General features: G+C 33.4%; 1 protein-coding gene across 2 annotated transcripts; it reads left to right on the forward strand.

Annotated features, from left to right (window-relative positions):
• The first annotated feature begins 8,653 nt into the window (after positions 1–8,653).
• mtSSB (mitochondrial single stranded DNA-binding protein) lies at positions 8,654–19,116 on the forward strand. Of its 2 annotated transcripts, none has more exons than XM_074176001.1 (3): positions 8,654–8,810; positions 8,863–8,983; positions 18,725–19,116. In XM_074176001.1, exons 1-3 carry the CDS (start codon positions 8,715–8,717, stop codon positions 19,051–19,053), a joined length of 546 nt encoding a protein of 181 aa, XP_074032102.1. In that variant the 5' UTR covers positions 8,654–8,714; the 3' UTR covers positions 19,054–19,116. The 2 variants fall into 2 exon arrangements, with proteins under 2 accessions (XP_074032102.1, XP_074032103.1); XM_074176002.1 differs by having other exon boundaries at positions 8,654–8,797.
• The last annotated feature ends 500 nt before the right edge of the window (positions 19,117–19,616 follow it).

Consider the following 19,616-nt stretch of genomic DNA (forward strand, 5'->3'; position numbering starts at 1 on the left):
AGTTAAGGTTTAACGAGGTCTTACCTTTTAACGTGTGATTCCTAACACGACGATAGCAAGTGAAAATCGATCGTTCAGCCTGGTGCTTGAACCAACGACCACCACGGCGATCAATTCGAGTGAGTGAACAAAGCACCCACGTCGAACCGACCGGCTACCGATGTACTAAGATATCTGTGGTAGCTATGGTTTGTTTACAAACAGATAATGTTTTCACATGGTTACTCAAATGAAATAAAAAGACCATGACGATATAATGAATTCTGACAAAAATAATGAATTCTGAAAAAACCCTTCATCAGAAAAATCCTGAGTCCATAGAAATAATTTCGACTAGTGCAAAAATATATTTACTTTTCATATTGGTGCTGTAAGGTCATGTTTTTCATATCATAATCACAAGTGAAAAACAGATTTTAGTCGTCAGTATCAAAAACAAAGTTACTGTGGGAACTTGGTTATGGGTACTTATATTTGAAACCCACTTCAATGTGAACCAATTTTATGATTTGAATTTTGGAGCATATTCTTCTTAGTTGTTGACTGGACAATTTCAATGGCATTGAAAGGTTAATTATTTCGAGAGGAAAATTAATGACACAAAATAATAATATTTTATTAATAACATAAACTAAAAACATTTTTTCAAACAATGAATGTATATTTTCAGATAATAAAAAATCAACCTAAATGAAACAGTACAAAAATATTCTCAGTCAATAAAAAATCAACAAATTTAAAACAACTTAACCAGTATATATTATAAAAGCTCATCGACTTTAATGAAATTTTGAAACTAAATAAGACTAAACACAATTCATAAATAAATAACTATTGAATAAATAGCTTTATTTTCCTGTAGACTACAAAAGTATGAGAAATAGTACCAAATTACAAAAGAGCACTAGTATGTAACAGTAAACAAAAGAATCTAAAAATCAATGATGTACACATGCCCAACACTTTGCTGAATTCTATCATGTAGATATGAGAAGGAATATTGTTAGAAATGAATTAATCATATTTTGAGGACTCCTTAGAAATAGCATCCAGAGTACCTGGTGTACTGGGTGATACTAATACTTCTCGTTGAAAAAAGTGGCTGTATCTGTTAGTTGACAGACTATCAACATCTTTTAAGAGATCTTGGTCGTCGGAGAAATTGAGTATTTTCTAAAGATGGAAAGTCTCAATATCATTTATTGACAAATTAAACAGTAAAGTAAGTAACAGTAAAGTAAAAATTCAAAGTTATATTGATAGTTTTGTAATTTGGTATTTTATTAATTTTGTTCACACAAAATAATTTGGCACTACCATTACTTTCATGTCATTCTACAACCATATTAACAATTCGAAAACTTCAGACACAAAATAGAGGCAAATAAATCGATCTTGAATATATTCATGATAATAACCTTCAAACAGTTTTAAAGTTTAAAGAAAACACAGATCGAATCAACCAATAGCAATGGCCGATGGCGAATGGTTTTATGGTGTAAATGGGTCTTCAACGCAGCCAACTGTCTCAAAATTTCACTCAACAATAATGCAGAATTATGAAAAATTAGAAACAATGAAATAATAAATTCAAGTAATTCATCATATTTAAACTTTTTCACTGTCATAGGGCTCTTCTTAGATCTTCAATGAGTTCAAAACTTCAACTTCCGCCATCATTCCCACGTAGTATAAGCGAGCGCATGGACTATAGGATTATGACACAAAGTATGTTATGATACATTACGTTATGATGTTTTACGTTATGATGAAGTACGTTATGACGCATTACGGTTTCTATCGATTACGATTATGATCGTTTGACGATTATGATCGTTTGACGTTATGATGCATTGCTGTTATGATGCATTGTGTTTATGATCGAATGATATTATGATGCGTTAGCGTTATGACGGAGTACGTTATGAAAAAGTACGTTATGATGAAGTATATTATGATGAATTACGTTATGAAACTGTACATTATGCCGCTGTACGTTTCTATCTTGTACTATATGATCGATTGCGATTAATATCGTTTGACGTTATGATGGAGTAAATTTCTGTGTATTACGATTTCTATCGTGTACATTATGATGCATTAGGTGTTCCCGGGAAGGAGGTGTACCTTGAGAGAAATAATGATATTGGTTTCATAAGGAGTCACACAGGATGTTTATTGCTCACCTTTACTGTATAATTTGTCAATGAATGATATTGAGACTTTCCAACTTTAGAAAATACTCAATTTCTCCGACGACCAAGATCTCTTGAAAGATGTTGATAATTTGTCAACTAACAGATACAGCCACTTTTTTCAACGAGAAGTATTAGTATCACCCAGTACACCAGGTACTCTGGATGCTATTTCTAAGGAGTCCTCAAAATATGATTAATTCATTTCTAACAATATTCCTTCTTATATCTACATGATAGAATTCAGCAAAGTGTTTGGCATGTGTACATCATTGATTTTTAAATTCTTTTGTTTACTGTTGCATACTAGTGCTCTTTTGTACTTTGGTATTCTTCCTTATACTTTTGTAGTCTACAGAAAAATAAAGCTATTTATTCATTAGTTATTTATTTATGAATTGTGTCTAGTCTTATTTTTTTATTGCATGAGAATATTTTTGTACTGTTTCATTTAGGTTGATTTTTTATTATCTGAGAATATACATTCGTTGTTTGAAAAAATGTTTTTTTGAGGTTAACAATAAAATATTATTATTTTGTATCATTAATTTTCCTCTCGAAATAATTAACCTTTCAATGCTATTGAAATTGTCCAGTCAACAACTAAGAAGAATGTGCTCCAAAATTCAAATAATAAAATTGGTTCACATTGAAGTGGGTTTCAAATATAGGTAGGGGAGAATGTTTCACGATCAGACATGTTCCACAATCAGACAAAGCATGTAATTTTGAAATTCCAGCCGCGAGTTCGATGTTTTTCGTTCGGATAGTAGGGTTACACACGCAGTTTTGGTAAACAAAGTTGTAACGCTATTCTTTTGGATTTTAGCATTTTTCACCAAAAAACTTGTTTTCCTTGGTAAGCTTCTTCTATCCTTGATTTGATATTATAAGCCTTAATTTTTCTTTTGGAACTAGTAGCACAAAAACAATCTGTTGATCAGATTTTGGGCTATGTTATTGACATTTTATGAGCGAGTTTACTTCTGTTGGTTATGTATGGAGTTCACAGTTGAATTTAATGTTGTATTACGGTTTGAGTTCCACCTTCAGACAGCATCTGTGTTCCACAATCAGACAGCGCCGTGCCGTTGAAAAAGTGCCTTAAGGAGCACCGTATGGTACTTTGGGTTTCCGACTCTGGATGGATGACTCGTGAGTTGTTTCCAAGCGTTGTGAGGCACTTCATTGAACATACGTCCAGCACAAAAGAAAACCCTTCCTTCCTGATTTTTGACAATCACGAGAGTCATCTGACGATAGAAGGAATGAATTTAGCAAAGGAAAATGGAGTGATCATTTTGAACTTACCACCGCATACTTCTAAGAAGATGCAACCGTTAGATGCCTCTGTGTTTTTTTCTTTCAAATCATTCTACAATACTGCCTTACAAACATTGCTTTTAGAACACCCTGGGATACCCGTTTCTATTTTTGATATGGCTGGCTGTGTTAATAATGCATTAGAAAAATCGATGACCCCAGCAAAAATAAAAATATATCAGTCTCCTCACTTTCAGCATCAGTTAATTTACACACAACTCCCACACAAAATCAAAACACAGAAACTTTCGTAAATCCGCAATAATTCAAAGGATACCCAAAAGCTGAAGAACGATAGAATCAGAGAAAGAAGAGAGAAAAAGCTAAAAATATTATCGCCACCGACACTTCAGAAAAGATCGCCCGAAATTAAATAGATAGAGAGACAGAAAAAAAAAGCTTGAAGAAGAAAAATATCATGAAAAGAAAAGTAGGATTCAATGAAGACTCAACAGACGAAGAAAATGAGAACGCGGCGATGCTTGTAACTGAAAATTATGATGATGATATTGATTTTGTAGGAGAAATCGATCCACCATCTCTTCTAGACAAGTATAATAAAGAGCCAGAAGTTGCCGATTTTATTTTGATAGAATTTATAGACAAAAACAAAAAGAGGTTGAATTTCTGAGAAAGTCCGTTGAGTATGATAACAGCTTCATATATGTACCTCGAAATAGAAGACGTCTCTTTGGTATGCTTGGAAAACATTAAGATGGTGTTACCAAAACCATCACACGTGGGAACAACAAAACGACAACAATCAAATTTGAAGTTAATTTTTCAGATTTAAAAGTTCGTTGAAACTGTACTAACACTTTTGTCTTATTGTGGAACATGCCGTGTCTGGATGTGGAACATCCACAATCAGACAACTGTCCTTTCATTTTTGAACAAACTTTTTTTGAATAATTTTTTTTGTTAATGATGTATGTTCTACCATAGAACCTTATGCACAGCCTTAATTTGTATTAGTTACAATCATATTTTCGTTTGCTCAATAAATAAGGTTAATATTCAGCAAAACCTATTTTGTGTCTGATTGTGGAACACTCTCCCTTACCCATAACCAAGTTCCCACAGTAACTTTGTTTTTGATACTGACGACTAAAATCTGTTTTTCACTTGTGATTTTGATATGAAAAACATGACCTTACAGCACCAATATGAAAAGTAAATATATTTTTGCACTAGTCGAAATTATTTCTATGGGTTCAGGATTTTTCTGGTGAAGGGTTTTTTCAGAATTCATTATTTTTGTCAGAATTCATTATATCGTCATGGTCTTTTTATTTCATTTGAGTAACCATGTGAAAACATTATCTGTTTGTAAACAAACCATAGCTACCACAGATATCTTAGTACATCGGTAGCCGGTCGGTTCGACGTGGGTGCTTTGTTCACTCACTCGAATTGATCGCCGTGGTGGTCGTTGGTTCAAGCACCACGCTGAACGATCGATTTTCACTTGCTATCGTCGTGTTAGGAATCACACGTTAAAAGGTAAGACCTCGTTAATCCTTTGCTCGCACAAGTTTTGATTTCTGAGGGTTATCGTTCGTAGGGGTGCGACAGCTGGTTAACGGAAAAACAGATTTTAAACAGAAAAAGCTGATGAGAAGTGTTTCAACAACGCTCGTGTTTCAAACTCTCACTTTTTACATTGTTATTCATCAAAGGCGTAACGTATAGGTGTTTATGGCTTCGGCGCGAATAGTGCAACGATAGCGATAAACTGTACTTACAGCCTGCTAGGTAGTTATTATCTACAGTTTAAAAGTATAGAAAAAATGTTATTTCAACACTTCAGTAATGATCTGAAAATATCACTTTTCTATCCTGCAAATCATGAGACTTCTGAACAACAATAAATTTTGGAAACGTTAAATTTGCTAACTCTGAATTCGACAGGTTAACTACAAATCTTCAGAATTAGAATACATTCCTATTTCAAATATGCAAAGTGATCTTATGAAAAGTTTGTCGGATAATGAACAATATTTATCTTTGTTTTTTATTATTATTATTTATCTTTGTATTTTATTATTATTATTATTACACGCTTTATATTAGCTTCACCTGTATGTATGTTTGTATGTACCTATGTTTGTTTGTAACTCTCAAGCTCGGGATCTGTATTGACAGAATTATCGGCATTATTTCTTGATCTATTCGCCGGCAGATGGCGCTGTACGTAACCTCATTGCCATTGTCTAAAGATCTATAAACAATGTCATTACATTGTCCAAAGATTGATATTTCTTGATCTATTCGCGGGCAGAAACGTAACTATCAACTATTGCTTGAGCGGGCAGATGGCGCTATACGTAACCTCCTTGATAGGTTGTTCAAAGGAAAATTAAAATAAAAAACATATTTTAAGAATTATAAGTGTTAGCGAAATTTTGTACTACAGATGAAATATTTAAATATTATCAATTACCCGTGATTCACTACAAAAAAAAGTTTTGAACGAAACGGAAGATACATTTTGAAATCTAATTCGATTATTTGAAAGCAAACCAGAATATAGATTTCAACAATGAAAACTTCATCGTAAATTGTATCTAGACCTAGAAAATTAAGTTACTCAAATATTTGAACAAATCGAAAAATTAGAATTTAGGTGCTTGACATACAGATCAAATCAAGAGATTGGTTTGAAAAATAAAATTATTCACTGAAAAAATATTTTTAGTCCATTAATATTTTGAATGAAACTTCAAATCAAAAACATCAAGACTGAATTGTTTTTTGAAAGTATTACTGCAAATTTTCCCTTTACTTCCAAACAAATTAACTTTTTAGTTCGATGTTCTTTAAAAGCGTGTTTTTCAGTTTTTTTAAACTATATTTATTTAGTCAACATTCAATTCATTTCCTTCATTTCTATTTGAATTTTTTTACGTGATTCCTCGGCAAATATTTTTCATATTCAAAATGCCTCCCGCTACTATTCGCTGTCTTTGAACTCGAAAGTTAGTATCAGTATCAGATTCAAAATAAAAATCATCCTCCCATCGGTTATTAGTACCATCCACATTACGTCGGGCGTCAATAACACTCCTGTCGGAAATGCTCAATCTCATTTCGAATTTTACAATAAATGGGCTCACTAGTAGTCGATAATTTAAATAGTTCGCAGATCAGATCCACATTAGGTCTCATTTTAGTCAAAAAATACTTGCCAGCATAATTTATGCAAATTCTGGGAGAGTTTCGTCTAAGTTGTCAACCTACAATTTTCATGAAAATACATCTATCGCTTCAATTGTCCTGATTTTCATATAATTGGGTATACAAATTGAAAATATATACATAACATATTAGTTTTGGTCATAATTGCTCAGAAAGAATTTAGTTTTTTCTGTTGGTTGCTTAAACTGCTAATCATATCACTAAAACTAGATGTTCGTTTAATGACTGTAAAAATTATTCCAGAACAATTAAAAATGAAAAACTACATGATATTCTAATGCTTCTATCCATCCCCAAAAATGAACATTGTGAAATTGGTGAATGGCATAGCATCTGTCAAAAATATCCCTAGAAATCAAACATAACACACAACATTCCCTAGAAAGGTAATTTTGACCATAAAATAGTTATTATAGGGACCTTTTTTTTTAAAAAATAGGATATGCAGCTGGTATAGTTTTCATTTCTGTACAAGAATTTATATAAATTTCTATAATTAAAGCGATAGAGATTTTTCATGAAAAATGTTGGTTGGCACCTTGAACAAAACTCTCTCATTGGGTGATAATATTTTTTATTGTTTGTAGTTTCAAAATGAGGTTAACTTAAAATGTAGGTAGGAAACATTAAACTTTATCATCTTTAAAAAAAGTATCAGCTCAGAATACTAATACATAAATACGTATTTTCCAATTGGCAATGTCAGCGTAGTTCAAAATATCTAAAAAAATCTTTTCAGCTCTCGAAATCTTCAACAATTTGTTCAAATTTAAATCACAATTCAATAAAACACTATAGTCGTCTGTGGAATTTGGCAGATGCCAAATCTAGTAAAACGAATTTCGTTATAATCAACCCGTGTCTCTCGGCAAATGGTTCGATAGAACTGCTCTTCAAACAATTTCAAGAACCTGATAGAAATGACGTTATTTCAAAGCAATATTATCCAACAGTACGACGGTGAGCCACAAGCTTCAATGAAATAGTAGAAAATATTAACATTATGGATTCTATTGAGTTACGTAAATCAACAATGCTTTGAGACTGAACCGCTACGAAGAGTACCTAATATGCCTATTATGCCAAACGATGAAATACAGGAACTAAATTAATATACGAAGAAGTCTATTATAATCAATATACACCAAAACAGATGTAATTATGTATCTAATCGGCCATTTTGAAGTACTTGATATCTACTTACAAAATATTGTTATTACATATGTTTAATGGAAATGAAAAAAATTAATTATTATAATAATAATTATCAATCATCTCTCTAGTACTTATACTGAATCTTTCAATAACAGTTCCACTATCAATGAAAAATTAGAAAACGTTTAATATTAGTTTAAAGCATCTATTAAATCGACAATCGACATAATTTTGTTTATCTTTGATGAAACTCGAAGTAAAATGCATTTAAAATAAATTCTACTTTTGATAGTATTATAACAAATTCCCCCTAAGAATATGATGGTTATTCTGCTTAGAATATTTGTGTTCGGCCCATCGACTATAACATCAGTAAGCTATTGTGAGACAGACTTGATGCGCGCCCAACCAAATTATGATGGATTACGTTATGATACTTTACGGATTCTATACATTACGGTTATGATGGAATACGGATTCTGTACAATGCGGTTTCTACGCTTTAGCGATATAATACATTGAGTTTATGATACAATGTGGATATGATTCATTGCGATTATGATCGGTTGACGTTTCTATAAGTACGTTATGATTTTGTACTTTATGACGAAGTACGTTCTGATGTTTTACGTTATGATGAATTGCGATTATGACGGTTTACGATTATGATCTTGTAGCGTTATGATGCATTGCGATTTCTCTCCTTTGATGTTATAATGGAGTATATTATGATGAATTGCATGGACCCTTCATTGGGTATACTACGCCAGCAAGGACGCAAAGACACAAAAACGAAAAGAAGAAGATATTTTTCTCCTAACCTCAACCTCACTAATTTGGTGTATGGTTAATCTATGGTTTATGCTCTATGCCGATTGCACAAGATTGCCGATTCTTATACTATATATACCCAACTTAGCAAAAATGTTTGTGCCGAGGGTAAAATATTGGAATAAAATTATTTCTGAATGTTATTATGTGTTATTTCCAGCTATCTATGTCTATAGCCGCTCGCACCACATTCAAACTGAGACCAAGAGAACAGACAATTTTTGAAAGACTTTCTTCTTCTTCAGCCAAGTCCCAACAAGAACCCCCAAGAATAGAGAAAAGTGAGTTACTGTTGCTTAATCAATAATAACAATGGGGCATATTTTCTTGATTTTCTAAGGGAAACATGAGGTTATGTGGTTGAATAGTATTTTTTTGTTCAAATTGAAAGGTCTCTTTTTGGGTTTCCCAGATTTCTACCTGCAAAATATATTTACCTATCTCAGATTTATAAGAAAATCGTTGAAAAAACAATAAATATAGTTGATAAAAGTATCAGTCAAATCATTGTTTTGGGTTCTGTTTTAATACTAAAGACCCCCCCAATAACAGATTTTCTCAAATATCCTTCATGAACAGACAGCGATCAGTTACAATTCAATTATATGTATTGATAACCTACTTCTACGGGAGTCATCATCACTGAAAATACATTAGAAATCTAAGCTGAAACTCTGTACCATTTTGGATTGTAATTGCAAAATAAAATAAGAACAGAATTTGAAATTTTATTTTGTTCTATTCATATACAGAAGGATTGGTGAGGCATGAATTCTTGTGACTTGAAACTTCTAATTCACATGACTGCTGCACTACTCAACCAAGTCACAGGTTGCAATTTGTGAGCAGTTGGATGATGGATTTCCAGAAAAAACATTTATCCAGGAGCTTAGTTATTAAATTATTTATTTATTTCATTTATTCAAGAGTAACTACTAATTAGTATTCAACTTTTTACAAATATCAGATCATTAACACTAATCTAACTTTATTTAATTTAATATGAATTCAATCAGGTACGATCAGGGCCGGACCTAGGATTATTATTAGGGTGGGCAGGGTTTGATCTCTCTCCCTCCCAGAGCTGCCCAATCTACCAAAACACCTAGTGCTACGTGATGTTAAGAAAAAAATTACTTTGTAATTTTAGAATTGAGCAATTTGAAAGGAATATATCTGTATATGCTCTGCTTATACTATGTTTTGATATACCAGTTATAGAACAAATTTATGAAAAGAAGTGATCACTAAGAGAATTTGAAGGCAATATATTTTATGAATTTGTACTGATCTTTCTGTATGTGATATTCATGAATTTTGTATCTTCGTGATCAAACAAAACTACAATATTCCATAATTGATCTTGCCAATGCTTAGTACTATATCTTTGCAGGTAAAGTCTTTTGTAGTAGGGGAGGTAGGGGAGCATTGGGTACTTTTTTACATAGATGGTAATAAAATTATTATTATTTCATATTCAAAATTTTATTCCAAATATATGTAACATATATATTTGGTAGTAATTATTGCTAAGAAAAGTTTTGGTATTATAATTAGTCACAAAGTTACAAAAGATCTTCTGACACTTAGGCATTGTACTTAATATGCAATATGCAACATATTGCTTTATTATGCTTAAGTATTAAATAATATTTCTATAAAAAATTGTAATACAAATTTTTTTTTATCATAGACTTTAAAAAAACTAAACAAAGTAACTTAGAATCAATACTGCACGATTTTGGACTTAATTAAACTCATCTTATATTTGGTATGACCCAGAGAGGCTTGTCAAATTTATATTTTAAGCTGTCACGTTTCATCCATGTCGTTGGTGTAGACAATTTTGTCTTTATAGCCTCTAAGGGAACGCTGGCTACGTCCTCGATGTCAGGAAATATAAACGTATTTCTTATCTTACTTGCTCTCATAAATTAGACAGTTGCCATTGAGCGATTAACCTCTTCGATTATTCCAACATAGCGATAGACAGTTTTTTCGGTGTGAAATTTAACCAACACAAAGTTATTGATATCTGGAAATTTCTTACCAGAACAACCATACCTTTTTCATCAAAATCTTCTTCTGATTCAACCAGGGCTTCATCAGAAACGGAAACATTTTCTATTTCATCATCGCTGCAAATTTTCCTGTTTTTCTCTGGTTTGTAAATAAATTCATCAGCCAGCTTGGGAATTTTTTTCTGTCCTGTATTTTTAGAGCATTTTCGATTTTTCTTTAGCTCTTTGATCTTATTTTTTCTTTGATTTTCTTCTATTTCTATAAGTCTTTTCTTGGGTGTGTCTGTCAATATCCTAGTTATTCCCTTCTTTCGTTTCAGGCCTTGCAGTTTCCTGGGGCGGGCCTTCAGATACGGTCTTATTAAATCAGGTGTTATATTGACAGTGCCCACAATCTGAGTTCTATTTGGAGATTCCAGTTGAGATGGTCCAGTGACTACCACATTTGAATTTGTACGATCCTATAGACTCTGATTTTCTGCTGTTGAAGGCTGTTCCTTGGCAGGTTGGTTTGAAATAAATTGGTCTGTAGGAGCATTATCCTCTGTCGGCAAGCAGCCATCAGTGACAGAAGAACAAGCGAAAGCTTCATCTGAGAAAATGTTTGAATTGAATGGCCATATGCCTGGTTTTTCAAACCCCTCTTGAATATTTTGCAATCTTGAATGCAAGTGGATTGGCTTCTGCTGCTAATTTTGGGATTTCATAAATGGTTACCGTTTTACCAGGATTGCTTACCATCCAATCTATTACAGCAGTCTTATAATAAGTTTTGAGTGGGCCGTAGACAGTCAGATCTAGGGGTTGTAGTTTATGGCTGTAGTGCGGTGGGAAAGTCATCAAAACAATGCCTGATTCTTTACAGAAATTGAGAACTGGTACTGAAATATGGCTCTCGTGATTATCCAACAGCAAAAGAACTGGTGAAGAAGGCGTTGGTTTTGTGTTTTTTTGCTAAATGGTGTATATATTTTATTCAAAATTTGGTGCAGTCATCCACCCTGAAGTATGTGCTGCTCCATCTGACCCAACAGGGGCATCATTTATCATATATGTTTTTAAATTAACCTGTGGGAATATGAAAAAGGGTGGTATTGAGTTTTCCAATGCATTAATTCCGCAGCAAACCGTCCCTCTTTCAGGTGATATTACTTGCCCAACTTGCTTAGTGCCTTTGAGAGCAATCACTTTCTGGGTTCGTTGTACTGTTGATAATCCATTTTCATCTGTATTGTAAATAGACTCAGGGCCGAAGCAATACCGTTCATACACACTTTTCAGATTTCCAAAAAAATCTTTGATGTTTTTGTTATTGAAACTTGTAGCCCTTGAGAGACTTGTGGCTTCTGGTGTCCTTATCAAAAGCTGAGGTTGTCTTTAAAAAATCATCTAATCCAATCTTTGGATACCAGTTTTTTCTCTGTCCAGTTATCTGTTTTTTTTGCAATAGCATTCGCTTATTCGTAAACTTATTTGTGTGTCTTCAGTTTTGACAGTCCATGGTTTAGTTTAAACGATGTTACAAAATATTCAGAAATTTTTTCTTCTTCATCCTTCGTGAATATTCGAGATGAGATAAATTTAGACAATATATCTTTCACAGCGCCACTCTGCTTTATGTATGTTTGAAGGTTAGACCTAGGTACCTACTGCAAACAAAGCTTAATACTTTCATTAATTAAATGAATGAAAACACTTTTGTCTAGTGGAAATTGGACAAATGTGTTTTCATTCATTTCATTAAAGTGATCATGAATTTCCACAAAATAAATAAGTCATCAATTACACAAACCTAATATTTCCATTGCTCTGGTGTTCATACGGAAAGTGAAATTCATTTTTAACACCCACCACAACACTAAGATTTACTACGGATTTAACTCGTTCCAATGGTTCGCCTGCATTGTTGTAATGAGTAGCTATGTGATTGAGAAAAAGACATACTTCTGCATTTAGACACATTAACATCCATGCCACGATTCTGAATATTTTCAAGTCATTTGCAAACAATGGTGATTCTTGGTTTTGATGTCATTACAGATATTGAATAGGAATGCTCTTAAATGGCTTATTTTGCACTACCCCTGAGCTGACAAAAATTTCGTGCAGTATAAATCCTATGATATTTACAACTTGGTTCTGTCACATGAATGACTTGTGAGCCAAGTCAATAAGTGGTCATAGAAACCAATTGCTTTCAATTTTGCACAGAAAATCCATTGGTTAACTGTATCAAATGATTTGTGAAAAATTGTATTCATCACATCTACTTGCTGTTGATTCTCCAAAGCATTCAATGCATACTTTTTTTTGAGTCATTGACATCGACTACATTGGTCATTAGCTTCATGTCGTGGGTAGATCCCTCCGAGCCACCTAGGGAATCACACAATCATTCAAATCAATTAGATTGATTTTTGATGCAGAATACTCTGGATTTTTGGGGGTTAATCATTTGACTAAACATTTTCTGGCATCGTTTTGTCTATGAGTTGTTGAAAATCTTCTGAGAGGATAAAATATTATGTGACCTTTTAATTCTGAAATTTCTCATTTTTATTTATTTCTGTTTATTTTTGTATGTTAGATATGAGAAATCTAGGACAATGCTAAAAAAAATGTTTCAGGGTTGTATTTATTATCAAATATCTAATAAATAGAAAGGCGAAGTTTCAAATTACAGTAGAAATCATATATAACGACTCCGCTTATAACGACTATCCGTTGACAGCTACGATAATGTTTACTCGAGTTTAGTTTCATATTTAGTTACTGAGAAAATATACCGTTTAGTGCGACTCCGGTTTAAGCGACCAACCGCTTATAGCGACCGTTTTTCATGATAATACATCCAGTTAAAACGTCGCGCAATGTTTTGTTTACACAATCTGCGCACCAATACTTCGGCGCACTCCCTCTTCTTAGCTTCCTCTATTGATGGGTACTACTAACCGATAGTATTCTTTGGTACCTGTATTGATAGGTACTACTAACATATATTATTAAATTGATTTTACGCCAGAGGTTCTAGTATGAAGTCTTTGTCACTTGTTGTAAGTTCATAAAGTTCGACAAAATGAATTCTGTGAGGAAAAGTGTTTTGCAATTGAAGAAAAAAGTGCAATATTACACCGATTAGAAGGACTTCTACTAATGATCAGTTGGATAAGGCATTGCGAAACAATGTAGAATGTAGCCTAACTTCAAACCCAGGTGATTTCAACGAAGAAGACGACGTGAAGCTAAGCATTTGGGCTAGGGCTATTGATATGCAGCAGTTTCCCATAACAAACGAGGACTTTGAAGAATACGCGTGTGTCGATGATACTGTCGCCACTTTCTACGTTAGTAACACAGTTTTTTCGTGCATTGCGTGTACATGTATTTGTACATTAGGATATTTAAGAACTATTAAAATAAAACATACGTGATCCCTATAAAATGTTTTATTCACCTATCGATCAGCAATCCGAACAGCTAAATGAAAGACTAATGAACTAATGTACACTTTACTACCACAAAATTAACCCGTTTTGTGCATCGTCCGGTTAGTACAACATAGTATATCCGGTCCCTTGAAGGTCGTCATATCCGGATTCTACTGTACTTAGGAATATGTGTAGATCTTCTACAGATGTTTCTTTCAGTTACGAAGCAGATGGATTCTTACGGTTTCTAGAATCATATTGTCTATTATTTGTTGAATATATGTGAATCTTTCATAGATGTTTCTTTCAGTGACAAACCAGATGGATTCTTTTTTATTGCCATATTTCTTAAAGAGTTTTCATTTGAGCATGTATATCGGCACTGAATAGACGTGTGTAGAGAGTTCTTGATGTAATCATACTACTTGAGTATTTCAAGAGGTATAAGTGGTGACCATAAAATCTTAGTCTTATGACTCAGATAAGTGCATAGTGCAGGTGCTGAAATGATAATAACACAGGAAATAGCAGAAGAAAAAAATCAAATCCGCAGTAAACTCAACTCTTAGTAAGTTATTGATACATTCATAAAAATTATGGTAGAAACGGTAGCAAGAGGAAGATTAAACTTCCTCTTGAAGATGATCACTTGGTGATTGAAACACATGTCGAGGTGTTAAAACTAATGGTTTGGTGTTGAGATGAAACTCATTCCTACTTCGAGGTTCACACCAGCCGTGTGCAATCGTGACATGGCCATTAACGCAACCTCCTTAATTTATTACTATAATCTTATTCGAAACAAAAAATATATTCCTTCATAAGGGAGGGTGATTGTAGGCTCACAACATTTAGGCCACATGTGACCCATGGTATATCCTTCTGAAGAGTTATCCTCCTAGGTCATCCTCCATCCTGTCCTTTTCAGGAAGGTGGACATCTTTATATTGGCAGGTGTATGCCACACTCTCTTATTGACGATAATTTCGGACACTCGCATAGGACATGCCTGACAATTTCATCTTCCTGTTCATACATCCTGCATAGAGGTGTGTCCACGAGCCCCATATTATGGAGGTGTTTCCTTAGTTGACAGTGGCCAGTCAGAAATCCTACTGTTAAGCGTAGGTTTTTCTTGGTCATCGCCAGATATTTTTTCGGCGCCAGCTTCCTAGGTTTGCCCAGGGTGATCCTGGCAAGACTGCATCCTTTGATTCCATCCCATCTCTTTAGGGATCGAGCATCGGTATGACGTTTGGCTAGTTCCAAAATTGTTGAAGTCATCAGGCCGTAGGTGTCACTGGGTCCTAAAATTCTTAGTCCAGCCGCTTCTATGGTTAAAGAGTCGGAATTGAGATTACCTCTACTCCTGTTGTGCCCTGTGACCCACCACAGGATTATCTGTAGAGTCTTTGGCTAAATCTTGGTAGCACCCTAGTATCTAGTACTAGTCCTGAGGTAACACGCTGTCTGTTCAGGGCTAATCGAGCTTGTCTACTATCAGTGCAGATTGTTATGTTTTTGCCGGAAATTCTTTTCCTGGTTATTTCTTTTGTGGCGATGGAGATACCAGTCAGTTCTGTTTGAACCACGCTGATATTTTTTCCATTCCCACTTAATCCTTAGGCTTAGTGATCTGTAGTAAACTCCACATCCTGAGCCTTCTTTGGTTTTAGAGCCTTCTGTATATATGCGTATTGCATTTGTAGCATCTGACTATGTCTTCTGTTTTATTTGTATTTAGTAGGGTTTATTGAACACAAACTTGGGTTCAATGGCATCACTGGCTGCCTGCAGCAGAGGTTGTGCAGTAAGCGCTTCTCACCATAGGCTTAGTCTCAATTAACCCATTCCTACTTCGAGGTTCACACCAGCCGTGTGCAATCGTGACATGGCCATTAACGCAACCTCCTTAATTTATTACAGTAATCTTATAACAAAAAAATATATACCTTCATAAATAATAAGATTAATTACTGTAATCTTATTATTTATGAAGGCATATATTTTTCCATCCTTCGTCCAGAAATTTTTCAAGAAAGTTTTCTAAAATAATTCATTGAGTGGATTCAATCCCAACGTGGTTAGATTCTCTTTAATAACTGTTCTAGTGCCTTTAGGCACTGGCATAAATGGTTTTCTTCATTTGATTTGTTTTTAGTTTAAAAAAAAGATGCCCCTAGTTTTGTTTCATTGATTGTTCCCACACCTATAGCAACTTTCAATATCATCTAAGGGTATTTCTATTGACATTTTTATGTTGAAAGTTTTAATATTTCATCTCTTGTGTTTTCCCTAGGTTTTTCTGGGACGTTGAATATTATTGAATTATTGAACTTTTATTCCTGATCAATATAATCAAATCGTTTGTTCCATTCAGTATTGGCATTTTTAAATTCAACATATTTAGGCATCAATTTTTTTTTCGATGTTTTGGTCTTTTTGTATACGAACCATTTCCATTTTCATCTCCTCTAGTTTTTTTTCGAATTCATTTAGTATTTTATGAACACATTTGGTGACTGAATCAGCTAAGTTTTCTGCGATTTGATTTCTTCTGCTATTTTCCTTATTACCATTTTAGCACCTGCACTTTCCACTCATCTAGGTTGTAAGACTAAGATCTTATGGTCCACAAGTCTACACAAACATATATTCAGTGCCGATATACATACTCGAATGAAAACTCTTTAAGAAATGTAGCAATAAGAAAGAATCCATCTGGTTTGTAACTGAAAGAAACATCTGTTGAAGATATACACATATTCCTAAAGTGTTTGAAACTTTGTTATCCTATTCTTGTTAGATATTTGAAAAGAAATAGAAACCTAAAACAATTTTTCTTATTATCTTAGATTTTCCATGATACCTCACATATAAAAATGAACAGTAATAAATAAAAATTAAAAATTTCAGACCCAAAAGGTCATGTAATCTTCTTCTCAGAAGATTTTCAATAAATAATAGACAAAACGATTTGAGAAATTGTAAGAATCCATCTGCTTCGTGACTGAAACATCTATAGAAGATCTACACATATTCCTAAAAAAATTCGAAAATTTGTTTTTCTATTTATTAGATATTTGAAAACAAATAGAACCCTGAAACGTTTTTTTTAGTATCTTCATAGATTTTTCATGATTATCTTACACACAAAAATAAACAAATAAAAATTGAAAATTTCGGAATGAAAATATCATATATTTTATCTTCTCCGAAGATTTTCAACAATTTCAAAGATTACTCTGTTCACCACCAAGCTGTTGGTAAGTGTGAATCATGTCCTCTTCACATTTGGTCAATTCAAAACGACCTCAGCTTCTGATATGAATACCTCGCTTCCAGGGCTGGATTTGAAAGTCTAGAGGCCCTGAGGCAACGAAGGGGTTGACGCCCCTCAAATTTTTATATGAAAGCTAAATTTTTAATTTCACGCTAAAAAAAAATTTTTCAAGAAAGAGGAAGCGGGCGAAAATCGGCGAGTTTAATAGATGGTGTCGGCTAAAAATTTCCGTTCAAGTGATTTCGTCAAATAAATTTTGAAGTTTGGAGCTCAAAGAAGCGTAAAGTTGTGAGAATGACCTGCAGGGTAAACCTTGTTTTGGATTTTTTTACTTATTTCATTTCTCAACTCTTGGGGTACAAATTACACATTAAAAAAAGTATTGCCACTGATATATCGGTAGATAGATAGATATCCTTTATTAGTTCTTTGTAATAACTAAACCTTTTTCAGGTGTAGAACATGTCAATTACAGTAAACATTACAGAAGTAGTAGAAAATCATGAGGCAATATCATTAATATTGGTTAAGAATATAAATGGCCACAGATGTATGAATAACAAGGTTATCACAGTCAATATACTTAATGTAATATTATTATATGAGATACAGAACACGAACATATACATCTATATGTAGGGTTCAAAAGAGACTAAACTACATCACAATGCAGAATAATACAACATGAAATATTCAATGCGAACAACATCAGTTCAAATTATCATTGAAGAATTCTTCCAGCGAATAATAAGCTTTGGAGAGAAGCAAAGTTTTCAATTTATTTTTCATGATCATAGAAGACAAAGTTCTGAGAAATTCAGGTACCTTGTTGTAAATATGAATGATTGAAAAAGGTATATTTTTTTTGAAGATAGGTCAAATGTGTCTTTATATTCAAAAAGTTATTTTTATTTCGTGTGTTGTGGGTATGGTTCCTATCATGAGTCGCAAAGAGAGATATATTTTCTTTGACAAATACCACAGATTCAGAAATATAGAGACCTGTTAGTGTTAATATTTTTTTCTCTACGAATATTTTTTACAGCTTTCTATCTGAGAAAGGTTGAATATTTTCTGAGACATCGTTTTTGCAATATGAATATTTTTTGTGTATGTGCAGACATTCCCCAGAACATAATGCCATATCTGATGTGACTCTGAATATAACCATCATTTAAGTTTCCACTCGCCCATAACATAAAATAGAATGTATATAGTATGGTTACGTTATCTATTCATTTCACACCTTCATATTCTTTCAAATGTAATGAATGAAAATATTTTTTTCAGCTATTAATAATGTTCAGCTCTTAGGGAGAGTAGGCGCTGATCCACAAAGAAAGGGTACAGATGATCACCCTATTGCAGTATTTTCTTTAGCAACCCATTCAAATTACAGATACGAATCTGGAGAATTCTTGCAACGAACTGAATGGCACAGAGTTGTGTGTTTTAAACCAGGGCTTCGCGAAACAATACTTACTTATTTAAGAAAGGGCCAACGAGTGCAGGTTTTTGGTAGAATAACTTATGGTGAAATAAAAGGTGAAGATGGCAAACCTAGAAGTACTACAGCTATTGCAGTAGATGACGTAATATTTTTTCAAACTCAGCAATGATGTTTTTAGAATAGGTAATGATGATTATGCCCACTTTTTTTATTAAATATTTGAATATCAGAATTTATTTTATTCGTTACGAGATGCATACGTTTTTGCAGGTTATTTCAGAATTCTTTATTTTGTGATTCCAATTTTTTCCAAAAATACAGGTCTTTTTTTAACAAAATCAGCTCAGATGAAGATAAACTTGTTATAAGATGATTATTTCAATGACGGCTATGGAAGAAAAATGGATGAAATCTGTAAATATACTTCTTAAATTGAAATTCGTATTCGATAGAGAGATATAGTTCCTAAGTGTTCTCTGGCATGTTCATACTAAGTACAGTTACCTGACGGAGTCATGGCCAGTGGGAGAAATCGTATCTGCGTAAAGTTTGGGTTGGTGTATTATGACAAAAAATGTATTAGAAAAAATGGAATAGAAACTTTTGTTTGCAATTTTAGTATGGATGTTTACGGCTTGAATAATCTAACAGACTGATGACAGATTCCTACACATCTACTGGACATCTTGAGCGAGGAGCTTCTCACCGGCCATGACAGTCCGGCAGCTTTCT

Source organism: Leptinotarsa decemlineata, unplaced genomic scaffold, assembly GCF_025532065.1.
Source record: "Leptinotarsa decemlineata unplaced genomic scaffold, Ldec_3_MD MMD2_tig00001393_RagTag_RagTag, whole genome shotgun sequence".
NCBI classification, from domain to species: Eukaryota; Metazoa; Arthropoda; class Insecta; order Coleoptera; family Chrysomelidae; genus Leptinotarsa; species Leptinotarsa decemlineata.